Here is a 24,902-nt window from a genome sequence, read left to right on the forward strand (position 1 = left end):
CAAAACAGAACATTATTAAGGGTGAATTTTGCCATGTGTAAATTGTACCTCAACTAAGCCAATGAATCAACTTGAGTTTCCCCTGTAGCTCTGTGACCCAGCTCAGAGACATGCAGTGAGGAATGGGAGCCTCGTTCGCCTCTCCCCTTATCTGTTCTGCTTCTTTGAATTGGGCTCCAGGTTGAGAGGGGTTTGGGGGTGATACAGGCAAGTGCAAGGTCTGCTCTGAATGGAGTCATTGTAACCTGGTGTTAGACTCCTCTAGGTGGCAGATGCCCAAACTCTGGCCCTTGCTTTAAAGGGACAAACATCGTTTGGGTTGTGTGCAGACTTCTCTGCTGGTCTCCTCTAGCTGGTTCCTGGGCTTGGGTGACATATCCCCCAAGATCACCTGTGCCTGTCCCCTTCACTCTGGCTGAGTCCTTCTGTAGGGTTCTTCTCTTGGCGGGCAGATTTCTTGGGCAGGGATCTTCCATGATGACGGACACCTGGTTACCTTGCACTGTTTCTGGTTGGTAGCACAGGAAACATTTCTCTTTTTTGCACCCTGCAAGCACAGGCTGCTCCCACTGCAGCTCCCACTTCAGCCCCCACCCCTCATGCTACCACCAGGGACAGCTCCCATAGGCTTTTCCTCTTTAGACTTTTCCAGGGGAGAGGTGGGTCAGGTTCTGTTTCCCCGAAGCTCCAGGAAAGCCCCAGTCTCTTGGCTTGAGCCAGGTGGGGTGAAGCACAGCACTGAGGTGACTCTCCACACGGAAAGCCCCTGCATCTATCCTCCTCTCCTGGGTCAGTGCCCGCTCTGAGGTTGCTCTGAGGCTGTATGAGGGCATCACAATCTGTCCAAGTCCTGCTGGATTGTGTCTGGTGCTGCTTTTGAGACTCTGGGATATCGCAGCAATTCTGAGGCAGGAAAGTCCTATTTCACATCCTACTACAGATAGGTATTATGTTATTTTAACAAAACTGGAATTTTATACACATATCACCATTTTATAGCCTGCTTTTTCACTTCTTACTATGTTTTGAGCATCTTTCCACATCAGTAGACTGCTATATTCGTATCATTTTAAATGGTTGATGACTATCACTTATATAAATATACTAAAACTTATATCCATCCTCACTTGTTGGCTGTTTTAGATTGTTTCTAATTTTAGATTATTATTAATAATGTTACATTTGAGGTGAATTTATGTCAAGATGATGAAGGGGCCCCATTTGCATGAGGCCCTTGAAAATGTCTGTGAGTGATCTAGCAATTTTGTATTCATAATTTTTTGTGTTACAGGGGGCCCCTAAATTGTATACACTTCAGGCTCCACAAAAACTGGATGTGTCCTTGGCTATGGCAAACATCTTCACACTCAATTTTTTTTTTTTTTTTTTGGTTACGTCTTTATTTCTTTAGGATAAACTCCTAGAAACAGAATTGCTAGATTAAGGCAGATGCACATTTTTAAGGTTCTTGGACCATACTGTCAAAGGGCCCTCCAGAAAAGGTGGTTTCATTTACACTCCAACTCTGCCTTAAATGAGAACACCCACAACTGGGGCGGTTTCTAAGGGATTATGTTTCCTTGTTATTGTGGCTTGCTTGTAGCTCACATTCCCACCTTTTCCCGAAAGTAAAGGTTTTGATCTGAGATTCATGGGATCTGTGGGTAGAATTCTTGGGGTCTGTGAACTTGGTTGAGAAAAAAATTACATCTTTATTTTCATCATTAGCCTCTCATTGAAATGTAATCATTCTTTCCATCTTGAATGTAGACCACAAATCCCCGTAGTATTCGCAGTACAAATGAGTGTAGCAGTTCTGTAACCAACAGAAATCACATGTTTTCATGTCCTGTTACAGATCTCTCAGAATATCATTTATGCTCATCAGTGCTTCAAAATTATAGTAGTTATTAGACCCACCACTAGATCTTATTATGTAATGTGCTCATAAAGAACATGTATTACTAAATCACAATTTTAAAAAATATTTTGATAAGCACAGTCAATAGATTTGGTTCCTTTATAATCATTTGTATTTTTTATTGTATGAATTTTAAAACCTTATTGTGAAAAGAGGTCTATAGGCTTCACCAGACTGCCAAGGCAACATAAAGTTCAGAACCATTTTTGTATGGGTCAACTCCAGTATCTTTAAAACTTACTGCAGGAAAGGAATGAAGCTTTCATTAACCCCTGCCTGGAGTCAGGCCCTGGGGGTACATGCTGGAGGTACAGAAGGGACAGGATGACCTCCTGCCTTTGAGGAGCTCACAGTCTAGGTGGGATATGCAATTTCACAACTCCTGCCACTCATTGGCCTGCGGGGTGAGGGCCCAGTTTCTCAGATCTTTCAGAATTTTAAGAAAAATTAGAAATCCAGATTTTTATATGTTCCCATATAAAACAACTCTTCCAATATTTAAATGTTGGCAACTAGTCAAAACTTTTATAAACCGCTATGTGGGCCAAATAAAGCCTGTCTGAAGGCTAAATTCGGCCCAAAGGCCACCAGTTTTCAACCTTTGCTCTTGGAAAGCTGAATTCCAATGAGGGTGGGACAAATTCATTCTGTAGAACAAAGCCGCAGGGAACCTGAGCACCCCCACCCACACCCCAGGGAAACAGGGAACTGGAACCTTGGCTTTGAGAAGAGAGAAAATGGGAGAAAAAACTCTACTGTGGGCAATGGGATTCCCTGTAACTTGGGTGCAGGCTGGGTGAGGAGACACATGGCTGGAGGTAGATGCTACTGTAATGAGAGTATCAAGAAAATTGTGGGAATGATGAGGCAATTAAATTATTGTATATCTAGAAAACCTCAGAGCCTCTAGCAAATAAGATTAAAAAAAAACTGCAAAAGAAAGAACCTATTTGAATTACTAAGAAAAAATGATGTTATTAAAAATAAATGTACAAAATCTGTTGCTTTTCTTATATTTGACAATAAATGCATATAAATGGAAATTTAAAAAATCTTTCCATTACAATATTGACAACAAAGATATTCTGAAATAAATTTAACAAGAAAGATATAGGGCCTCTATGAAGAAAGTCATACAATCTTGTGGCAGGATAGAATACAAGATCTGAGGCCGGGCACGGTAGCTCATGCCTATAATCCCAGCGCTTTGGGAGGCTGAGGTGGGTGGATCACTTGAGGTCAGGAGTTTGAGACCAGTCTGGCCAACATGGTGAAACCCCATCTGTACTACAAATACAAAAATTAGCCAGGCGTAGTGGTGCGCGCCTATACTCCCAGCTACTTGGGAGGCTGAGACAAGAGAATCACTGGAACCTGGGAGGCAAGTGTTGCAGTGAACCAAGATCACGCCACTGCACTCCAGCCTGGGTGACAGAGTGAGACTCTGTCTCAAAAAAAAAACAAAAGAACACAAGATTTGAACAAATGGAAAGATACACCATACGCTTGGATGGGAAGGCTTAGTATAGAAATGTCAAACCTCCCCAAATCAGTTCTAAACAGAGTCCAATGATCTTGATGCTTATATAAAGGAATAAATGCCTAATAATAGCTAAAAAGATATGAAAAATAGTAACAGTACAGATGACTTGTCTTGCAGATATCAGAACCAACTCTAAAATCAATCATTAGAGTAATGGTATAGGAACAGAGAAATAGATCTGTGAAAAAAAAATAAGAAATCCAGAAATAGATATCAAATATATATCAGAATGTAATATCTGAGAGTAACATTTTAATTATTTAATAAGCAATGTTTTCACAATTACTATTCATTTGGAAGCAAGTAAAACTGGATGATTATCCAACTTCAAAATAAAAAACACATCTCAGGTTGTCTGGGGGTGGTGGCTCACACCTATAATCCTAGGGAGGCCAAGGCAGTAGGATCCCTTGAGCCCAGGAGTTCAAAACCATCCTGGGCAGCATAGAGAGACCCCCTCTCTATTAAAAACAACAACAACAGATTATGTAAAGATTGAAATGTAAAATAAAAAGCAAGCTAACAAATTTTGTGTGTTTTTTTTTGAGATGGAGTTTTGTGCTTGTCACCCAGGCTGGAGTGCAGTGGCACCATCTTGGCTCACTGCAACCTCTGCCTCCTGGGTTTAAGCGATTCTCCTGTCTCAGACTCTCTAGTAGCTGGGATTACAGGCATGCACCACCAGGCTTGGCTAATTTTTTTTTTTTTTTTTTTTTGTATTTTTAGTAGAGATGGGGTTTCACCATGCTGGCCAGGCTGGTGTTGAACTCCTGACCTCAGGTGATCTGCCCACCTTGGCTCCCAAAAGTGCTGGGATTACAGGTGTGAGCCACTGTGCCTGGCCAAGATAACAAATTTTACAAGAAAATTTAGGAGACTATATGAGCAACCTGAGTGAAGCTTGATAAAACTGAGAAGTGATTAAGGAAAAGTGAGACTTTGGAAAATTTTGTAGGTCAAAAGAGACCTAAGCAGGGACAACAGACAAATGAGTTATGGAAATGTGAGGCAAAGTTTAAGATCTGCAACATACAATGAGGATTTACAAATTGATAAAAATGAGTTAACTCAGTAGAAAAATGGGCAATTCATAGAAGAGTTCATCCAAATGGCCAAAAAAAAAAAGAAAAGAAAGAAAAGGTGCTCAGATCCAACAGTAGGAAAATGCAACTTGAAGTAACAATGAGAGCTCATTTTACACCCGCAGCTAAAACCTGCATTTCTGGCAGGGAAGCACAGGAAAAGATATCTCACATGTTGTTTGTGGAAATGTGAAACATTACTGTTTTTTGAAAAGCAAACATTATTAAAAGTATATATATAATATACATTAAAAATGTACAGAATTTATATATATATCCATTGATCTAGCACCTCACTTTTAGGTATTTATTCCACAAGAACACAAACCCTCGAGAGTCTAGGCATCTGAGTAGAATTTTTTTTGCCTCATGTTTATAGTTGAAGAAAAGACAAAGCTATTTTTCGTCAATAGGTGGATGGCTGAATAAATCATGGAATATTCACACTATGGAATATTATGTACTGTCACAAATGATTTGAAACTTATATTAGTTTATTTGGGGGGATTTCCTTGAAGTACTATTGAATAAAAAAAGCAAAATGCAAGAGAGTATATAGAATATGATCCCAGTTTTATAAAATAACACTTAAAATCTCTAATACATGCATATGTATGTTTGCATACAATTTAAATGTGTCTGTCGGTGATTCTCCGTTATGGAGAAAACATACAGGAGGTTGGATACAATGGGTTACCTGGGGTCAAAGGGGACGGTGGCACAAGCTGACATAAGCAGTGTGGAAAGAAAGGAGGGAGACATTTTTGGCTCATCCTCCGCCAAAAAAATTAAAAAGCAGAGGCCTTTGGAGTTGGACTCCCTCACCCTGCAGCTAGCTGGGCCCCCGCCTCCAAAATACTTCACTCCCTTGGCCATTCCTCCCACCACCCTATACATGGCCTTCCATGTTTTTTCCATGATACTTGAATGAGGCAGTCAAATCACCAAGGGGCAGGGAGGGCCGAGGGGCCAGGGCTGCTTTCAGTGCATGAGAGAGGACCTCAGGGTCCAGAGTTCAGGCCCCACTCTCCCCAAGAGTGGGATTTGCCAAGGCAGCTAGGCAAATTCACGAGTGAGGGGAAGAGGCCTCAGGGAGCGTTAATTCACTTGTTCTCTCAGCTGAAGTCCTCCTTCCGTCTCACTGACAGGCCACGTCCTCAGAGAGGATTCTTCTGAGTCCCACCCCTCAGTGATCTCGCCCTTCACTCCCTTTCCTAGCACTCATCACAATTTGCCGTGGTTTTTGTATGTGTGTTTAATGTCTATTTCCTCTATAAGCACCACAAGGGGAAATACACTTGCAGCGCCCAGTATGAAGTGTGGCTCCGGAAACACTGGCTGCTTTCAGTCATTGGCTTCCTCTCTCCTCCATTGACTCACTCTTTTATGCATTTCTTTATTCATTTTTTCCCTTATTCTCTCCAGAAACATGCTACTGGTTTATACCTTTTCCTGATCTGAATCTTCCGCTTTCTAGGGTACTTTTTCGGAGAAGGTGGGAGTGGGGACATGATGGCAGAAGCCTGGGAATGCATCCACAACTTGGAAGGGCCTAGCTGGGTGAGTTGGAAGCTCTCCAGGGAAGGAGGGAAGATTCTAGAAGGCCAGAAGTCTCAAGCAGAAGGTCCCAAAGGAGGAGAGAGGTGAAAGTGATGTGGTGGAGGCTGGGCCAGGCAGACCCCTCGACTCCCAGGCATGCCCTGGCTCTTCCTGCTGCCAGGCCTTGGCTCTTGCCATTTGTTCTGCCTGGAAAGCCTCTTCCCATCTCCACGTGTTGAAAGCCTATCCTTCCTTGCAGAGCCAGCCCAGATGTCCTCGAAGTCTTTCCTCACTCCACCAGCTGGAAGGGCTGCTCCCTGCTGCAAACAAATTTCCCGAGCAGAAAATCTGGACCTCCCTCGAGGCACTGACCACTTCCTGGATTGTGCTGTGGTGTGGCCCCTCTCTCCAGCCCATAGGCAAAGGCTCTATCCAACTGTTCCCTGTATCCCGCAGGGCTAGGGCCCAGCACAGAGCAGATGCCCGAGACACTCTGGCTGGACGAATGAGCAGTGCTGAGTTTGGGGTGGGGCAATGATTATAACCCCATTTTACAGATGCCGAAATAGAGGTACAGATAAGTGGCAGACTTGGCCTTGGTCCCACAGTAAACAAGTAGCAGAACCTAGACTCAGGCTGGTCCCAGAGGCGATGGTCTTTCTAGGGCAGCTTGGTGGGAGGTGAGGTAGGGTGGGGTAGGGTAAGACCCGGGTCCTGGGAGCCAGCAAGCCAGGAAGAGCTGGAGTTGGGACGGCCAAGTTCAGGGAAAGCGCAGCTGGGGAGGAGCCAAGGTATTTATTATGCTTGGTCTCCAGTTCCAAACAGAGCTGATGGATGGAGCTACTCCAGTTCCTATAAACAGCTCTGGCCTCCCTCCCCCCACCCTCTCCATTCTCAGCCACCACAGCCCAAGTGTTTCCAGTGCGATAGGGGTAGGGGTGGGGGTGGGGGGGATGACCAAGAAGAGAGGAATGGGAGTGAGGGGGGTGAGCAAAGGAAGGGGGAAGACAAAGATTAGATGGGGTCCTAGAGGCCCCAGGAAGCTGCAGGGAACGGAGGGAGGTCAGAGAGGATTCTTGGCCTTCCCACCGGCCCCCGCTGCCGTGGGCGGCCCGCAGTCTGCATTCCCCTGTCCTCTCTGTGTCCCCTGGGTCTGCTCAAAAAGCCTCCTCACCACATTCTCTGAGAGCTTGTCTCAACTCCACAAGCTTCTGAGTCCTGGAGGGCAGGGGGCATTCACTCAGGAAGGCTTTTCTGAGCTGGCTTCAGTCTGTGTTGGCTCACAGGCCCTGGGGACAGAGAGGACTCTGGGTAGGACCTCCCACCAGGAGCTCCTGGCCAGGTCAGGCAGACACTGCTGAGGGCAGCCCAGGGCTGTGGGCAGCTGGAGGAGGGAAATCCAGACAGTCTCCCCAGAGGAGGTGATGGCGGTGATGGCACTGAGGGTGGTGGAAGGAGATTGTGCAGGTGGGGCGGGGGGCTGAGCTGGTTCTGGCAGAGGAGGCCGGAGAGGTGCAGGAGGCAGTGCTGCCTAATGGTTAAGACTGCCGGCTCCAGAGTGGGACAGCCTGGGTTCAAGTCTCATCGCTGGAGCTCAGTTCTTTAAAATGAGAATGGTAACAGTAGAAACCTCTTCAAGATTGTCAGAATGAAACACGACAATGCACATCCAGCGTTCAGCATGGGCTCACCCGGACGTGCTTGACAATGGCCATCTCTGAGCATGCGGTGAGAGGTGGCGGGAGAAAGATGGGCCTCATGGGCCCTAGAGCTGCCTGAAGGACAGGGGCACAGAACACAGACGGCAGGTCCCAGATCCTGGAGGGTGTGGCCAGCCTGTGGGTCTGAGAGAGTGAGTTGCTGTCGCATCCTGGACCCTGTTACTGGTGGAGTGGCACGCCAGCACAGGGAACCCCAGGAGCTGGGTCCTGAACCTCAGGCTGACTGTAGCCTGGAGGTGGCAGGTCCTTCTCTGTCCCTGCAACTTGCTGAGAGCTCGGACAGCTGGATGCTCTGATGACCTAGTTGGCAGCCGTGTCCACGTTTGGTTGAAAACAGGAATTTCTGCCTCACTGGGGGTCTTGGCCAGGTGAGCAAACTCCCCTGTTTGTCAGGAAAAGGGGTTGGGGCCTGGTGGGCTCTCTGCTGGAATGGAGGCCTGCAGACCCTGGGCTCAGCTCAGTCGGAGCTCCTGCCTTCCCCTTAGGCCTTCACGGAGCACATACTGTGTGCCAGGGTGCTCTCCTCCAGTGTGTGTGGGGCTCTCTCCTCTCTCCCCCACCCCTACCCCATGAAATAGGCATTTAGAATTTCCCTTTGCAGACAGGGAGCCAGGAGCAGGAACGGGGAGGTGAGAGGGCATGGACCAGAGAAATGGAAGAATCCCTAGGAGGCAGAGCTGCCAATGCTGGGCCCAGGGGCTGCCGGGCCAAGGGGAGGGGTCCAGAGTGCCTGCTGGTGGGAAGGAGAAGCATCACAGAGCAGGAGCTTGGGGGAGAGGCGGGAAGGGAAGGGGAGGGGAGGGAAGAAGGGTGACAAGGTGGCAGTGCCAGGCTGCTGAGAGGTGAAGTAGGCCACTAGGGGACAAGCTTATGAACACTGGAGGAAGATGTGGGACAACCACTCCTGCTCTGTGTGCTCTGCCCTGGCCTGTCACGCCTCTCAGTGCTCCTGTGCCCAGGTGAGCTGCTTCTGTCCCATACCCCACACTCACCCTCCAACTCCCAGCCAGGAACCAGGTATGGTTTTCTACCAAGTTCAACCTTGATCTGCAGCCCAGCTGATCATTGAATTCTCCAGGCCCTGGAGACCTTTAGCCTTCTACCTGGGGAGGTCTCTGGGAACCAGAGTTGGACTTTCGAGAGGAGTGGGGCTGGAGACAGGGATGTAAGCCATCAGAGAGCAAGGGGTGTTTCCAGCAATGAGGCCATGGGTTCCCACGGGAAAAGGGCCTCGGATGGAGCCCTGGCCATCACCATTTAGAGCTGGCTTGAGGAAGATGAGCAAAGAAGCAAAGAAGACCCTGAAAAGCAGTGGCCTGGGAGGGAGGGGACAGCTTCCTGTGTGGAACCACAGCTGTGGGGAGAGCAGGGGCATGGGTGGGGAGCCCACTGCACAGGGCCCAGGGAGAGAAGGTCAAAAAAGTGTGCTGAGTTTGGCAAAGGATACCCTTGGCGTCGTTAGCAAAGGCAGCATGGGGCTGGGAGGGGCTGAAGGCAGCTCCAGGCGGGTTGAGAGCGGGAGGAGTGGGAAGGGAAGCAACTTTACCAAGAAGCTGGCCTGTGACAAGCAGGAGGAGGGGAAAGTGGCTGAGGGGCTTCTCACTATTAAGACGGGCAAGTCTTGAGTCCAGCTGAAGTCTCAGAGGAAGATGTGAATAGAGACGGAGAGGCTGGAGGCAGAAGAGAGCATGATGGGGCTGGGGACCCCCGAGGAGGAGGGGCAGCACCGCCTCTGAGATGGGGCACAGAGGGCTGAGCACAGAGAAGGGGAGGGGCCTGTAGCTGTAGCAGGAAGGAAACAAGCGGAAGCCCCCAGCCTCTCAGCCTTGGGGAGCAGGGTCGCCTGTTGAGTGTGGGGTGACAGGTGTAGCAGGGGCTGTGCTAGTAGCTGAGGCTCCAAGGTCCACAGTGGTGCTGACCCGGAGCCTCCGTGTCCCCAGGGATTTGCCATGAGGATTGAAGAACCATATGGGAGTTGAGGGGCAGGGTTCAAGTGAATGCAACGAATCAGATAGCAAAGAGGAGGCTGGCAACCGCACTGCTTCTCCAAAATATGCTTTTAATACATTCAGGTAGGTTATACAAAGAGCTGGGCCCTAGGCCTGGGCTGTGGCCTGGGTCCTGGGAATTGACAGCAGCATTGTGTAGTGTTTTCAAAGATCAGGCGTGGGAACCCATACCTTGGCCTCCAGGCCTAAGGAAGAGCGTTATGTGCAGTAGCACCTGTGGTCCTGATCCCAGCCAGGACTGGGTCTGCCTGGCTGCTCCATGCATCACCGGGGCCTAGCCCTGGCTCTCTGCCCATTGACTCTCCCTTAACTCCTCCGGGCCTTGGTGTTCTTATCTGCAAAATGGGATGGAGACGTGGCGTTTTCATTTTATCACACATTACTGAGTTCACATCATGAGCCAGACTGTGGGCCAAGCACAGGTAAGCTGATGAAGACAGTCACACAGGGTCTTGGGTTGGTCCCAGGGCTTCCATTCTTCCCAGACAGTTCATGACTCCATGGTATGAGGGACAGGGGTCATCTGGGTGAGCAATTCTACCTGCTTTTTTAGAGGGAAAAAAAAATCCTTGCAAGATGACATACAGAAAGGAAGTTTGGAGCCAGCATTATCTTGTGATGTGACAGCCAAGAGAGGACATCACTCTGGTCCAACCCCCATCTCATCCCACCAAATAAGGTCTGACTCTTCTGACATTGACTTGTACAGCTCTCTGTTTCATTCTCTTTCTGAACCTCAGTTTCCCCATCTATGCAATGGGCCGGGGCTGGATTCAATAGTCTCAAACTCCAGGCTCTGCTCAATAGAGGAAAAGGGAGTGAGAGAATGCAAGAGCAAGGAGAGAACAGGCGAACCCATACCAGGGTGCAAATGAGGGGAGGAGGGAAATAAGGAGGAGGAGAGAGCCTGCGGCTGCCTGCCTGGGAGAGAGGAGAGAGCAGATGTGCATGGCACAAGATGCTTCCAGACCCTGCTTGGGCTATGTGGGACCACTTCCTGTCCTCTTAATGGCCTGCAGCCCTTGCAGTGGCAAAGATCCAGGCCCTGGAGACAGAAGGATGAGGGTTTGAATCTCACCTATGGCATTAGTTAGCTGGGGCCCTGAAGGGAGATTTGCAGAACTTCAGTTTCCTCTTTTATAAAATAGGCATAAAATACCAACCTCTAGGGGCTGTCATATAGGGGCAGACACAAGGCTCGATTCACATCCACATCTGCCAAGCTGGTGCAAAACAGAACCAGACATCTAAGATTCTAGCTCCTGGCGCAGCAGCCAAGGTGGGGCTGGGATGGAGAAGCGGGGCTGGGCAGGGAGGGGCTTAGAGCAGTACTAGGGTCAGGGTGTGCAACATGAGAGTGCCAGGTAGAGAGAGGGCCTGTCCAGGGCAGGAGACAGAATGGCCCAGCGCTGGGCTGGACCCCTTAACCAGACCCTGCTGGAGCCGCCACAGCCCACCTAACAGCACCAGATCCAAGACACACTCGGACGGCTCCAGTTCTCTCTTTCGGTCATAAGCGCTTCATTTTCAGAGCGGCTGAAAGTCATTATCGGATGTGACAAACAGTCTGCTTTGAAATGTCTCAGACAAATCCTCCCAGGCTTGGCCCTCCCTGGCCCTGGCACTGCCGGAGCCGGACTCTGGCCTGAACCAGCAGGGCCTGCCGAGCTCCAGACCCCTGGGCTTTCACTCCTCAGGCCCTGAGCCCTGAGCACACTGCGTGGTCACTGTGTGGCTCTGCAGCAACCCCTCCTACCAGACTGGGAGATTCTCGAGGGCAGGAATATATCTCATTTCCCAGCATTCCCAGTGCCCAGAGCAGGGTGTGGCACAAAATAGATGCTCATTGAAGATTTGTTGATCTGATGGGTCAACATTATTCTCTGCTGTCCCTGAAACCGCCCAACCTCTGGCTTCCACAGCTGGACCCAAAGTGCAGCCCGGGAAGGGAGTCACCTGCTGATGCAGCAGGTGGCAGAGAAAGAAGTACTGGGCTGCGATTTGGGGACCAGCATTCTGGGACCCTGGGTCACTGTGTGACCTTGAGTCAGGCCTCACTCTTCTCTGTACCTCAGGCTCCTGCACTGACCTAGAGTGTCTCCCGGCTTCTTTAGGCTTTATATTGTTGATTAAACTTCTGTCGGCGGAGGCAGCAACAGGTGGCCAGCGTGGTGAGGAGGATGGCAGAGACCAGTATGAAGGTGAGGATGATAATGAGGTTGATGTTCTTGAGCCCCCCCTTCTCACAGTCCTCGGGACGCACGTGGCTCAGAGACACCTCCTCCTGAGAGCTGAAGCGGCAGATCAGGTCCTGGGTGGCGTCCACGTCCACTCGGCCCTGGTGCAGCTGGGCTGCCAGCCAGCCATTGCCGCAGCAGCTGAGTGGATTCCCCTGCAGGTAGAGGCGCCGGAGGCTGGTCTCCAGGCCACCCATGGCACTGCCTGGCAGGAGGCTGAAGCTGTTGTTCCGCAGGTCCAACACCTCCAGTGACACGGCCTGTGTCCAGGCGGGAAGGTGGCTCAGGCGGTTCTCGGCAAGATTGAGCTGCTTGAGGCAGCTGAAGTAGGGCAGGTCCACCTGCAGGACCGCCAGCCCATTGCCCTGCAGTGCCAGGACCTCCAAGGAGACCTCCAGACCTGCCAAGGCCCCCCTGGCCACCACTAGCCCAGGGTTGGAAGAGAGGTCCAGCTCAGTCAGTGGGGTTCGGAGGAAGGCCCCTGCCCTGAGCATCTCTATCTCATTATCCACCAGGCTCAGGCTGCGGAGGGAGGAGATGCCGGAGAAGGCCACACAGCTGGAGGGGCCAGGCTCATCCGGACCCCCACAGGGGCTGACCCGGTTCCCCTGCAGGTTGAGATGCTGCAGGCTGGCCAGGTTGGCAAAGGTGTATGGGGGCAGGTCCCGCAGGGCATTGCCCTGAAGGAGCAGCGTCCGCAGGGACCCCAGGGCTCTGGTGCCCAGTTCCAGTGCCTCCAGGGCATTGTGGCTTAAGTCCAGGAGCATCAGGCAGGGCAGGGAGCCTGAGCGCCGGGCCTCAAAAGCCCGCAAACAGTTTCGGCTGAGGTTCAGGAAGCACAGGGAGGTCAGGTGCTCAAGAAAGCTGTCGGGGATGAGCTCAATCTCATTGTAGCTCAAATCCAGATTCGAGAGCTGGGAAAGGGGGTGGGCGCTGGCGTTCCCCCTGGGGTTTGAGAGGCGCAGGGCTGACCAGCCCTCGGAAGGTGCGTGGATGGCCTTGCTGTGCTGGGGTGGCCCTGTGGGGAGCCGGATGAGGTTATTGGACATGTTCAGGTAGATGAGTCTCGGGAACACGGCCAGGTCAGGAAAATGGAGCAGTTTGTTCTCCCGCAGGTCAAGCCAGGTGAGCTGGAACTCGGCCTGGGGCTTGGGGGCCGTCTGAAAGGTCTCGATGCTGTTGCAGCTCAGGTCCAGCACCCGCAGCTGCTGGAGGCTGAAGTCAGAGATGCAGGTGAGGGAATTCCTGGAGAGGTTGAGATGGATCAAGCGGGGCAGGGCTTCGAAGGCGCCGTCCTCGATGTCCATCAGCACGTTGCTATGTAGGTCAAGCCGCTCTAGCGCAGGCATGCCCCGGAAGGTGTGGTGGGTGAGGCGAGTCAGACTGTTCTCCGCCAGTGAGAGGGTATGCAGGCGGGGCGCCTCCTCCAGCAGCTGCTCCAGCAGGCCGCTGTACAGGCTGTTCCCAGACAGGTCCAGGGAGGTCACGTGTGGCAGGGGGCCCAGGCCGCCAGTACTCAGTACAGTGCCCACTGCCAGCCGGTTGTGGGCCAGGCTGAGGTGCTGCAGGTAGGGCAGGGCCTGGAAGGCTCCTGGCTGGAGGGAACTGATCTCGTTGCTGCTCAGGTCGAGGTGACGAAGTGCCGTGTAGAGGCTCAGGGGAGAGACCAGGATACTCTGCAGCTGGTTCCCAGATAGATCGAGGGTCTCGGTGTCCAGTGGGAGCCCCAAGGGGACCTGAAGCAGGCCCAGGCCCTGGCATGAGACCTTCTTGTCTACCTGGGGAGGGGCAGGGTGGGGAGACAGCTGGCATGAGTGGGCGTGGCAGGGGATGAAACCAGACATGCTTACCCAGGAAGGACTATGAGACCCCTGCCCAGATGGGGAACCCTTCTCCCGTGGACTCCCAGAATGCTCAACTTTTCCTCATCACAGCTTGATCACCCCATGTCTGGATGACCTGTCTGGCTCCTGATTCATCTTGGGCACCCAGCACAGTGCTGGGCATTAGGAAGGAACTCAATGAGGGTTCCATGGGAGGATAGATGGAGAGATGATAACAGATAGAAGGATAAACGAACCAACAAAGAGAAACCCTGTACTCATTATTACCGCTCTTACAGGAAACAGCTGTATATCCGACAGAGTGGCCCCGAGCCAGTGAGCAGCAAGGCAGAGCTGGGACCCAGGGCTCCTGGTTCCACATTCTGGGTCCCTTCTAGGGCACAGATAGTTAAATTTCCAGCAGTAGATGGGAATTTCTTTACTTTGGGAGAAATGTTTCCAAAAGTAAAACTGTAATTTGTGCTCTGTCACCAGTTTTTGTTTCGGTCTCTGCCTCAGACCTCATTCACGCTCTCGTGTTGTGGGCACAGCCTGGGTTCCGGGGCCTGCCTTCCTTGTGGATGCTTCCCAGATGTGGCCTCCTCTCTGCTGCTGTTACCTGCCCCCTATAGGGGGTGGCTTTCTTCCCAGGCTGGGTCAGGGGATTGGGACTCTGGAGGTGGCAAGGGGCAGGGAAAAGATGGCCAGGGCCAAATTCACAGTCTTTGGTGACAAGATGGTGCTTGTGTTGTGTGACTTCCAGGAAGTCCCATAACCACTCTGCTTTCTTATGTCCTTCCCCAGCAGCCACTCAGCATTTGACATCTTAGTTAATACTTGCAGTCCTGTGGCCCCATTGGTTTCTACCATAGCCTGCCCATCTGATATGATCACCTCTATTTACAGAAATCTAGGCTCAGGGAGGGGAAGGGATCGCCCAGCTGGTGAGGAACAGTGCTGGGATCTGAATCCAGGTTTTTAGCAACCAAAGGCCCCACTCTTGTTCTTCCACAGATGTGCCTTCTGGGCCCAAAATTCCTTCTGTGCAAAGGCAGGTCTCCCTTTTCTCTTCAGGCCTCCAGGAACCCTAGCCTTTCCCAGAAAAGGGTCTGACTTCCACAATCACTGGGCTCAGGCTCGCCACCCACAGCTTCTGTCTCCGCTGACCGGTTCTGACCCATTCACTGCTAAATGCCTGACAGCTGCTCAAAAGTTCCACTCTGACTGTGTGGTATCTTGGCTTAAATCCCTCCAGGGTGAAGTCTGGGACCCTCAGCAGGGCGTTCGAGGCTGCTTGTAGCCCCTGCCAACCTGTCCCCCACCTCCCACCCCAGCCCACATGCAGTGACCACAGCTGTCCACTGCCCATCATGCCTTCCCACACCCACTGCTGGGTCTCCTCCCTGCACTGGATGCACCTTCCATCCCCAACCAGATCCACACGTGAACTCTTCACACAGCTTCAGGGCCTCCTCCACCAGGGACCCATCCATGACTGTGCTTCCTCTCAGAGCTCTAACCCGCTGAACTGTGGCTGTGTGTGTGGGGACCTGCTAGACAGCGAGCTCAGAACAAACAGGGACTGGTTTGGTGAATGTGGGTGCCTTGGACCTGACTCGCAGATCATTTTTTTCCTAATGAAGGAGTTCCAGACATCATTGGTTTAGTAAAGGTCTGAGGTACTAAATCAACCACTTCTCTGGGAGGAAAGAAAACAAGATGATTGATATTTTAAGAATACAGTCAAAGACGGCTAGAGCAAGAAGAGTTCAGTTCACCCACTTCCCAGAAGGGGACACTGAGGCCTGAAGATGGCAGTGACTTGCAGGAAGTCACTGTGAGTCAGTGGCTGAGCTGGTAGGGAAGGAACACAGGCCTGCCTGTTCCTCTCCTGGTCCAGCTCTGTGCTTCCACCTGAGAGCCCCAAGATGAGTAGGGTCTGCTCGTAGGCAGGGCTGCACTGGGAGGCCCAGCTCTCCAGTTCAGTCCAGGAAGGGCTTTAAGGCCAGGGCGGTGCTCAGAGCTGCACTTCCGGGGTCCCCATGCCTCCTTCAGCTCTGAGCTCCCAGCATTGCCTGACTTACAGTGGGAGGGAATTGGAGGAATTGGCCCTTTGCCAGAGTTTAGCACTCCCACCCACTGTCCTGGGCTATCAGGATGCCACTGCCCAGATTCCTTTTGAGAAGCAAAGACTTGCCATCCAACTCCATTTCACCATCTCATCATGGAGGAACACAAGGTAAGGAGAGACACCAGGCAGTCAAGGAGAGCTGGGTTCGTAGGTCCCTGGTAGGTCGCATGTCTTCTTAGCTCCTGTGTGTATTCTCCCCATGCTGGTTCAGAAAGCGCTTTCCTATCTATTATCTCATTTCCCCAGACTCCAAAACTCACCCGCTTCCCCTCTGCCTGTTGGGTGGTCAAGGCCTTCCCCTCCAGGCCTCATCTCCCTGAGGTAGAATGTGTGTTTGTATTTGGTGATGCCTGAGGCCTTCTCTGCCCGTAATTCTGGGCTCCAGGAATGTCAGAAGGGCTCTGAAGAGCAAGAAGAGTGGTGGCAACAGGAGACATTTCACCCCCAGGGAAGGGCTGCGGGCAGGCAGCTGCCAGCACCTCCTGCCTCCTGAAGCAGCTGCCTGTTGAGTGTCATAAGTTTCTTCAGGTCTCAGGTCCAGGAGGGGCTTCTGGAGGGCCTGTCCTTTCCCAGCCAGGCTCTGGCCTTGACCTCAGTGACTGCCTGGCCTTACAGTGGACCTACGTGTTCTCTTTTCCCTGTATGTCATAGGATCACAAGAACTTTAGGAGGCCAGGCACGGTGGCTCACGCCTGTAATCCAAGCACTTGGAGAGGCCGAGGTGGGTGGATCATGAGGTCAAGAGTTCAAGACCAGCCTGGCCAACATAGTGAAACACTGTCTTTACTAAAAATACAAAAATTAGCCAGGTGTGGTGGCACATGCCTATAGTCCCAGCTACTTAGGAGGCTGAGGCAGGAGAATCACTTGAACCTGAGAGGTAGAGGTTGCAGTGAGCCGAGACTGTGCCACTGCACTCCAGCTTGGGTGACAGAGTGAGACTCCATCTCAAAAAAAAAAAAAAATATTTTATGGCTAGTTTTCCTGGCTTGGGGCAGGGAAAAGGAACAGAAGCAAATCAAAGTTGGTCCTTGCCGTCCTTGCCCTGAGGAAGTTCATGGTCTGGTAGGTGAGATGGGCTTGGACCCATTCACCAATCACCCCACGTGCTCAGTCTGCTCAGTGCTGAGATAGTGGAAAGCCTGGGGATCGCAGGAGCCCAGAGGAAGGGTGTGACCAGACTAGGTCAGCCTGGGAGGGGGCTGGGGAGGCTTCCTGGAGATGGCAGCATTTGACCTGCGCAATAAGGAGTGAGAGGCTTCCCAGTGGGAAGTCCCAAGTCAAGGAGCCCAGTTAGGAAGGGGATTTGTCCCCAAGGGGAATCAGCACAGAGAAGCCCCTCCCAGCTGGCCTACCCCAAATTCCCCACACATATATCATTCCAGCGGGGCCTAGTGCTCGTGGGGACAGCTTGGGGGAATACAGTCTAATCACTGTTCCCAGCTGAATGACTTGGACAAGTCACACTTCTCCAAGCCTCAGTCTCCTCCTTTGCAAAATGAGAATAATGGTGCTTACCTGGTAGGACTGTTGGGTAAACAAGGTATTTAAACATTCTAATAGGTGCTCATTAAATGCAAGGTGCATTGCCTTTTCTCTCCTGACTCTTCTAACTCCTGACTTCTGGGGCTGGGACACTAGCACACCCTAGGGCAGGGAGGTGGGGTGGCCCTCACCCTGTCTGGGTAGAGCATCTTACCATCTTACAGGGCACTTTTTCTTGGTGTTGCGCAGCCAGGCCTAGGGTCAGCAGGGCCAGAAGCAGCAGGATCTGGGGGCTCATGGCTCTGTATAGGGGGAGAGGAAAGGGGAACACTGTAAGACCCCTGGCTCCTTCCCACTGCCAGCCCCCATGCCCACCCATTCCGTGCCTGTTCTTGGGGAACCCCAGAGCATGGCTGGAGCTGGAATAAAAGTGTTTTGAGCAGGGCAGGGAGCAGGTGGGAAATGGGCCTGCAGCCCATCACAGAAGGCCTCTCACCCAGGCCAAGGAGTCGGCCCCTTACCCAGGGGAAGCAAGAGTTTAAAAAGGCATGTGACTTAGTCAGATGGGGCTTTCAAAAGACCTCACCTGGTGGAAGACAGCCTGGAGGGGATGCACAGAGGCTGACGGACCCTAAGGGTTGCTCTGGGCCATGCTCAGTGCCAGGGATTGGGGGTGTGGGGGTGGAGGGGGGCTTGGAGAGTGGGCCTCTGACTATATTTCCACCCAGGTCACAGATGTCGTCCATCCCAGCTCCTCAGTCTCTACATGGAATTCCTTGTTTTCTGCCCACCCACCCCCACCTTATATTTTGCCCTTTGATTCTCCGGCCCTTGCCATTGTTCAAGGCTGGGCCCAGGCCTTGACAGGAAGCCCCACAGGAGGCCTGTGCTGCCCCAGCACTGCTCTGCGGACTTCCCCAGGAACAGCCTGGCAGGCTCTGTACTTTCACTGAAGCCACATCCAGCCTCCTGGGCCAGCCCTTTACTCTGAGAGCAGCCAGGGGTGGGGCTAAGGGACCGCGCACAGGCCCTCAGCAGGGTCAAATCCCAGTGCTGCTGGAGGCTCCCTCACTCCCTCACTGAGGACATGAGCCAAGTGCTAGGGACATACAAATCCATCCATGAATTTCATTCATTCATTCATTCACACCTTTACTGAATGCCTCCTCAGGTCTGGCTCTGTGCTGGGAACTGGGAGCTCAAAAAAAAAAACTGAACACAAAAAAGAAGCAATGGTGATACAGACAGAGAGTCTTAAAGAGGAAGCCTTCCAAGGGGACCGGACTCAGAGTCACCCACATCTGACTGCTCCATCTTGTCTTCTTTACCTTCCTGCTGCGTGACCTTACAAGTCATTTCACCTCTCTGAGCCTCAGTTTCCTCATTTGAGGTTAATGGCAGCCACACCAGGTTTTGTTGAGAATCAAATGAGATGCCACTTACAGAACCCTCATTATGCACAAGGCCCTTTTCTTGGCCCTTTCTAGGCATGAACTCATTCCATCCTCAGAAACATTCAATGACTTGATTCCATGATCATTTTACAGATGGGAAAAGGAAGGCTCAGAGAGCTTAGGTACTATGCCTGAGGTCACGTGGTTAAAGAGCCGCTGGCCCAGGCAAGCCTGGCTCCTGGGTCTGTGCTCTTCAAATCCACACTCTCGGCTGCCTACGGTGGGTGCTCCCTGAGTACGTGCTGAACCGCTTCCCCTCTGCCTATTCCCCTCAGCATCTGAAGGATGCTGCAGGAGAAATGGCATTTACAGGGCTTTTGAGGGCAGTGTCTTTGACTGTTGGAACCCGTTAGTGATGAGCTTTGGATGAAGATGACTGGATTGAATCTTGTCCAGTTCTGTCACTGGCCAGCCCCAACTATTGTGATGATCAGGCAAAGAATGGCGGCAAAGGTGCCCTGTGTCCTCACTGTCTTTCCCAGCTGGTACAGTGACCCTCACAGGGCTGAGCATCCCAGGTGAGGCATGCTCATTGGGGAGGCCCCAAGCCTGCAGACAAGTGGCCTGGGCAAAAGGAGGCACGAGACATCTCAGGAGTCCAACTCAGAAAAGTGCCAAAGACTGTGTGTGTGTGTGTGTGTGTGTGTGTGTGTGTGTGTGAGAGAGAGAGAGAGAGAGAGAGAGAGAGGGAAAGAGAGAGAGCGAGGGTACAGGGGGTAAGATTACTATCACAATAAGCCCACCCCTACATTTAAGAATGTTAGACAGTCTTCAAAGCACTTGATCTATATCATCTCCTTTAATTCTCACAATCACCTATTGAGGCAATTACTGTAATTCCCATTTTACGGATGAGAAAACTGAGGTTCCAAAAAGTGAAGCGACTTATCCTCAGAGTTACCCAGCTCATAAGGGCTTTGGAGCAGGGATTTATCCAGGTCTACATGACCTGAATCCTGTGTTTTCTCTAGCACATGCTGAGCCAACTCCCTGCTACAGAACTGTCTTCTTTTGCCCATGACGAAAAGGAGGCTCAGAGAGGTGACTTACCCAAAGTCACACAAGGAGCAAATAGCAGAGTCAGGATCAGAATCCAGTTCATCTGCCTCCAGAGCAAATGTTTCCACGATACCAGACCAAGGTCTCCTTCCCTAAGCCCTGCTAACGACCCCTCCCACGCAGGAGCAGGGCTGACTAGCTCACAGTCTGGGCTGGGAGGTCCTTTCTCTCCCTCCTCTTGGCCTCGGCTGACTTACTGGCAGAGTGGGGTCCTGGGAGAGCTGCTGCGGACGTTCCTGTAGAGCAGTGAATCACTAAGGACAAGCCTCGTTTTGGAGACATGTGCATCCCACGGGGGAATTAGACCTTAACCCAAAGGAATGTGGCTGTGATGGCGGAATTTCAGGCAGCTCGGGGTGGGGGTGGGAGTCCCTCACATCTTACCACCCATGAAGAAGGCTGGCTTCAGAGCCCCTTGGAGAGCGGTAGGTGCCCCTCACCCCACTACAAGAGGTGGGCAGGCCATCTAGTGTTGTGGGATGGGCAGCACCACGCCTAGCCAGGATGGGAGTGTTGCAAGAAACCTGAATTCAAATTCCAGTCTGCCCTTGCCTAGCTGTGTGTTCCTGGGCAAGTCCCGGTCTTCAGGCCATTTTTTTCCCAGCTGTCAAACGGGAACTCCAGCTTCACCCCTTTGCGGGAAAGATGCGCCGAGACCGGAGCCTTGGGGGCCTCCCCGGGAGCGAGGGAGGATCTGCCACAGCTCCACGCGCGCAATGTGGGCAGCGGGAGGGGAGGTTTTGGGGGGCCGTCCCGTGAGACCAGCTCCCGGCCTGCTCTCGCAAGGGGCGCTCGACAGTGCGACCCCCGAGGGGCGGCCAGCCTCGCCCGCCCGGCGGCTCCTACCTGGCTCAGCGCGGCCGCAGCTCCTCTCCCGGGCAGCCTCCGCACATTTTGCGCAAACTCGCCCCCGGGTCCCACCCCGCGCCAGACCCCGGGGTCACGGCCCGAGGAGGCGCAGGCCGCTCGGCTGCCCCACGGGAGCCCCGCGCTCCGGCCGCAATTTAAATACCTCTCACGCGCGCCCGCCACGCCACGCCCCCCCTCTGGCGAGGCTGCGGGGTCCTAGCGCCCGGCCCGTGCCTCGGTTTATCCGGAGCCGACGGGACGGGGTGGGGCTGGGAAGCCTCTTCACCACCCTGGGACGTCGGCTGGGAAGGGGCGGGGGCCCAGGGGCAGGAGGGAGAGGGGTCGCAGAGGAAGCGCCGCGGGAGAGGCCCGTCCCGGTGGCCGCGGCACGTGCAGTTAGCCGTCCCACGGGGTCCGGAGGGGGCGCGGTGGCTCTAGCAGCCTCAGGTCCGCAGAGGAAATCCGGCCTGGCCCCGATTTCCCAGATGCTGGCGCCGCCGCACTTAACGCGGGGCAAACAGGAGAGGTGACGGCGGGGCTGAATGCGGAAGGAAATGACCCTTCGCTGGCCCTGGGGCGGCCGCGGAGGGGGTTCCCCGCAGCACGGTGGTCCGCTCTGGTGGGTCCTGGCAGGTCACTTTTCCTCCCCGGACTGTGCTCTGATGTCCAGACCCGTCCTCCTCCATCACCTGTGGGAGCCTTCAACAGCCTGTTAAACAGCACCGTCTAAGTCCTCAGTTTTCGGACAGGGAAACTGAGGCTAGGTGGAGGCAGTGTGTACACATAAAAACCAGTAGTCTGAGACTAGTAAGGTCCCTGTTTATGGTTTGGGAAACCGAGGCTCAGAAAGGTTAAATGCCATGTCCAACGTCACACAACGTATAAGAATCAGGGATTTAAGCCCAGTCTACCTATAAAGTGAAGTCTGATCCAATTTGACCATTATCTTGCCCGAATTTTTAAAGTATTGTGCAAATATGGGGTGGTGGTATTGTCCTTTAGATCAGGGGTTGAAGGAGATCTTCCCCAAAGCCACCCCTCTTCTAGATGCCTGAGCCCTACTAAATCACAGGTACCCTGCCCTGCTGCCTGTGGACTCTAGGATGCAGGTCCCTAGAGGAGAGGGGCCCTGGCTGTCCTCCAGGTCCTGGTTCCAGGGTAGAAAGTGCCTCTTCCACAGTGTTTCTCTTCCCTGATGGTTACCACCCCTCAGATTGGGGCAGGGTGCTCATTTTACAGGCATGAAAGTGCAGCCACCCAGGGCCTTGTGGCAAATCAGGGTAAGCCTGGGCTCAGAAGCGGGATTCCCTGCCTTTTCTTCCCCCTGCTCAGTCCATTGTGGAGACAGATCTAGGCAGATGGGGTCAACCCAGAGAGGACAAGCCATGAAGGGCTAACAGGGGCCCCAGGGGCCTGACCAAGCCTTAGAGGAGGAAATCAGGGAAGGCTTCCCTAAGAAGGAGGCCTGAGCTGCAATGAGGTGATGGGTAGGAGGTGCAGGTAAGGAATCTCTCAGCAGGGCTTGGGAAGGGTATCCAAACCTCTTTCCCTTTGCCCCCAGCCACCTGAGGCATGTCCATAGGGTCCTAGCTGGTCCATTCAGCCCCCTCTCTAGTCTCTAGTGCTCCATTTGGTCAGACGGAAACTCAGTGCCCCCATCTGTAAAGTGGGAAAGATAGTAGCTACTTCTTGGAGTTGGTGCTAGAACTAAGTGCAATGGATCCAGCTGGAGCCTGCACCCAGTGGTTGTTAGGCAACTTCTCAGTGCCTTTACTGTGGCAGCCTGTGGGCTTCCTTTTCCAGGTCCCTGTCCAAGGGGCCAAATGTCCAGGAAAGTGCTTTGAAGCTGCCCTGCAGTATAAGCAGAGCAACTGGATCATTTGGGCAGTTCCTGGTCTCACCTATCAGACCAGCTCCCCGCCATCCAGGCCCAGGTTGGCTGAGCACTGCCTCACCCTTCCCGGAGCTGCTACCAAGCAGAAATCACTGGGCCATGGCAAAGTTTCTGCTAGGGCCCAGGAGGGCGGAGCTGGGGCTGTGGCGGACTTGGGGTGAGTGGCCCACCTCCCACAACCCCCCCCACAAGAAGCTGTGGTTGTGGTTAGTAAGTTCATGGGGTTCCACCTTACTCAGTGCCCAGATGGGGCTCCCCAAGAGTTTGAGGCAAGATGAGCAACCAAGCGTGCCCACCTGCTACAGATGCCTCTGGGGACCAGGGGCTAAAAGCTGGGAAGCCCACAGGCTCAGCGCCCCTTCCTTCATCTCTTCCCTTCTTCGGCAGTTATGTTGTGTGACTTTTGGCAGGTTGCTCAACCTTCCTGACCTCAGTTTGCTGATCTGCAAAGTGAAACTAATAACCGTGCTTGATGTATGTGGATGGCCTATAATGACATGAGTGAAGTTCCGGGTTGGGGGTGAGGGGAAGTTTTGCTCAATAAACATGACCTCTTTTCTCTGGTGGGCCCAGGACAGCTGGTGAATAAAAATGTCCAATGCCTACCTTTGTGGAGCTCCCAGGCCAGTTGAAAGACAGATGAGAGCACAGAGGATGATTGAGTCTAGAGGCCTTGAAGGCCAAGTCCAGGAGGCAGAGTTTGGGTCTGCAGGAGGAGCGGTACGTGGAAACTGAGCAGACTCAGGCTTGCCTGGCAGCCATGTGGAGAGTCTTTTAAAGGCCGGCAAGGCCAGTTTTCCATCCAGTGTCACTTAGCTTCTGCTGGGACACCTCCAGAAATGGGGAGTCCTCCTGGGCAGCCCATCAGCAGATGGCTCAGACTTCACGGTGTTGGTATTATTGTGGAAATGCTTCCATTCCTTCATGCATTGTCAGTGAAGATATAAGAGACCCATCTCTTCCTGTGTCCTCGGGACTACCATTCTGAGATGAAAAACCCGCCCAGGCACCAAGTCAGGCTCAAACCTCCCTGGGAGGATTTCACCTCAAGCCAGATTGAAACCTGAGGGTCCTATGAAGGAGCTAGTGTCCCAGAAAGGCGATGATGTGCACATCTTGTGTGACCTTGGACAAGCTGCTAAACTTCTCTGAGCTTTGCTGTCCTGATCTAACTGTAGAACCAGAATGGAAAGGACCATGGCACCCTGGACCACCAATTTAGTCTCCACTGCTCTTTGTTGAACCCTCACTGTGGGCCAGTCCTTCATCTCATGTGGCAAATGGGAGAAAAGACAGCCATAGACAGCCTTCCAGTTAGGTGTCTTAATTCTCAGTTACTGACTAGGAAACTCAGGCTCAGAGAGGTTAAGTAACTGCCTAAAGTCACACAGCATAGCTATGGAGCCAAGAATTGAACCCAGGTCTTCTGACTCTCAGGCCAGATCTCAATGCAAAGATGTGGCTGTCCTCACTCCCTGCTTCTGCTCAGCACCCACATGAGCCCCTGAGAGTCTGGGAGTTCCCTCATGTGCCCCTTCTGGGCCCTGCCTTCTAGTGCAGAACCCTGGGTTCCCCACTTCTTCCCTGACTCCCCTCCGTTTCTCCCTAGGGCAAAAGGGCTAGGTCCCACCAGCTCTAAGCCACCTCCTGGAGGGGCAGGAGGATGTTATGAATGGCCCAGTGGTGGGGAGTAGCTGGTCTGTTGAGTTGGACTATCAAGTGCTTGCAGGACCAGGCCTGGACCAGGTACTTGACTTATCCCCTGCGCATAGCCCTCCGACGAGGGGAGGACTATCTCTGCTTGCCTTTTACAGAAGAGGGATGAAGTCTAGAGGGACCCTATGACTTGCTGGCAGTCATGCAGCGGACGCAGCAGGCACTCTCATCCCAGTCCTCAGGCTCCAAGTCCTCATTCGTGGCCAGAGACTGACTCAGCTGGCTTTCTGCACCCCCTCATGGCAGGACTTAGCGTTACCAAGGCAGGGGAAGCAGGTGCTAGTGAGGCCCCATATACCCCGCAGCCACCACACGGAAGGCTCCTGGCTCAGAGTCCCATCACTGACTACTGTGGCTGAAAGGACTAGAGGCTCCCAGAGGCCCCAAGAGAGCTGGGGGGATGGAGCAGGCAGGGCAGGATCAGAAGTGTCTCCACAGC

The 24,902-nt window shown here is 52.7% G+C and overlaps 1 protein-coding gene across 3 annotated transcripts; it reads right to left on the reverse strand.

Annotated features, from left to right (window-relative positions):
- Window positions 1–9,845: 9,845 nt before the first annotated feature.
- On the reverse strand, window positions 9,846–21,276 carry LRRC32 (leucine rich repeat containing 32). 3 transcript variants are annotated; one of them, XM_032259134.1, is made up of 4 exons: window positions 20,851–21,276; window positions 17,706–17,793; window positions 11,905–13,830; window positions 9,846–10,356 (listed from the first exon to the last, which is right to left on the reverse strand). In XM_032259134.1, the coding sequence occupies exons 2-3, from the start codon at window positions 17,787–17,789 to the stop codon at window positions 11,926–11,928; spliced, it is 1,989 nt and encodes a 662-aa protein (XP_032115025.1). In that variant the 5' UTR covers window positions 17,790–17,793; window positions 20,851–21,276; the 3' UTR covers window positions 9,846–10,356; window positions 11,905–11,925. The 3 variants fall into 3 exon arrangements, with proteins under 3 accessions (XP_032115025.1, XP_032115026.1, XP_032115024.1); XM_032259135.1 differs by lacking the exon at window positions 11,905–13,830 and having other exon boundaries at window positions 20,851–21,267; XM_032259133.1 differs by lacking the exon at window positions 20,851–21,276 and adding an exon at window positions 19,996–20,807 and having other exon boundaries at window positions 9,846–13,830.
- Between the last annotated feature and the right edge of the window lie 3,626 nt (window positions 21,277–24,902).

Source organism: Sapajus apella, unplaced genomic scaffold (assembly GCF_009761245.1).
Source record: "Sapajus apella isolate SASKATOON/1434 unplaced genomic scaffold, GSC_monkey_1.0 scaffold106, whole genome shotgun sequence".
Classification (NCBI taxonomy): Eukaryota; Metazoa; Chordata; class Mammalia; order Primates; family Cebidae; genus Sapajus; species Sapajus apella.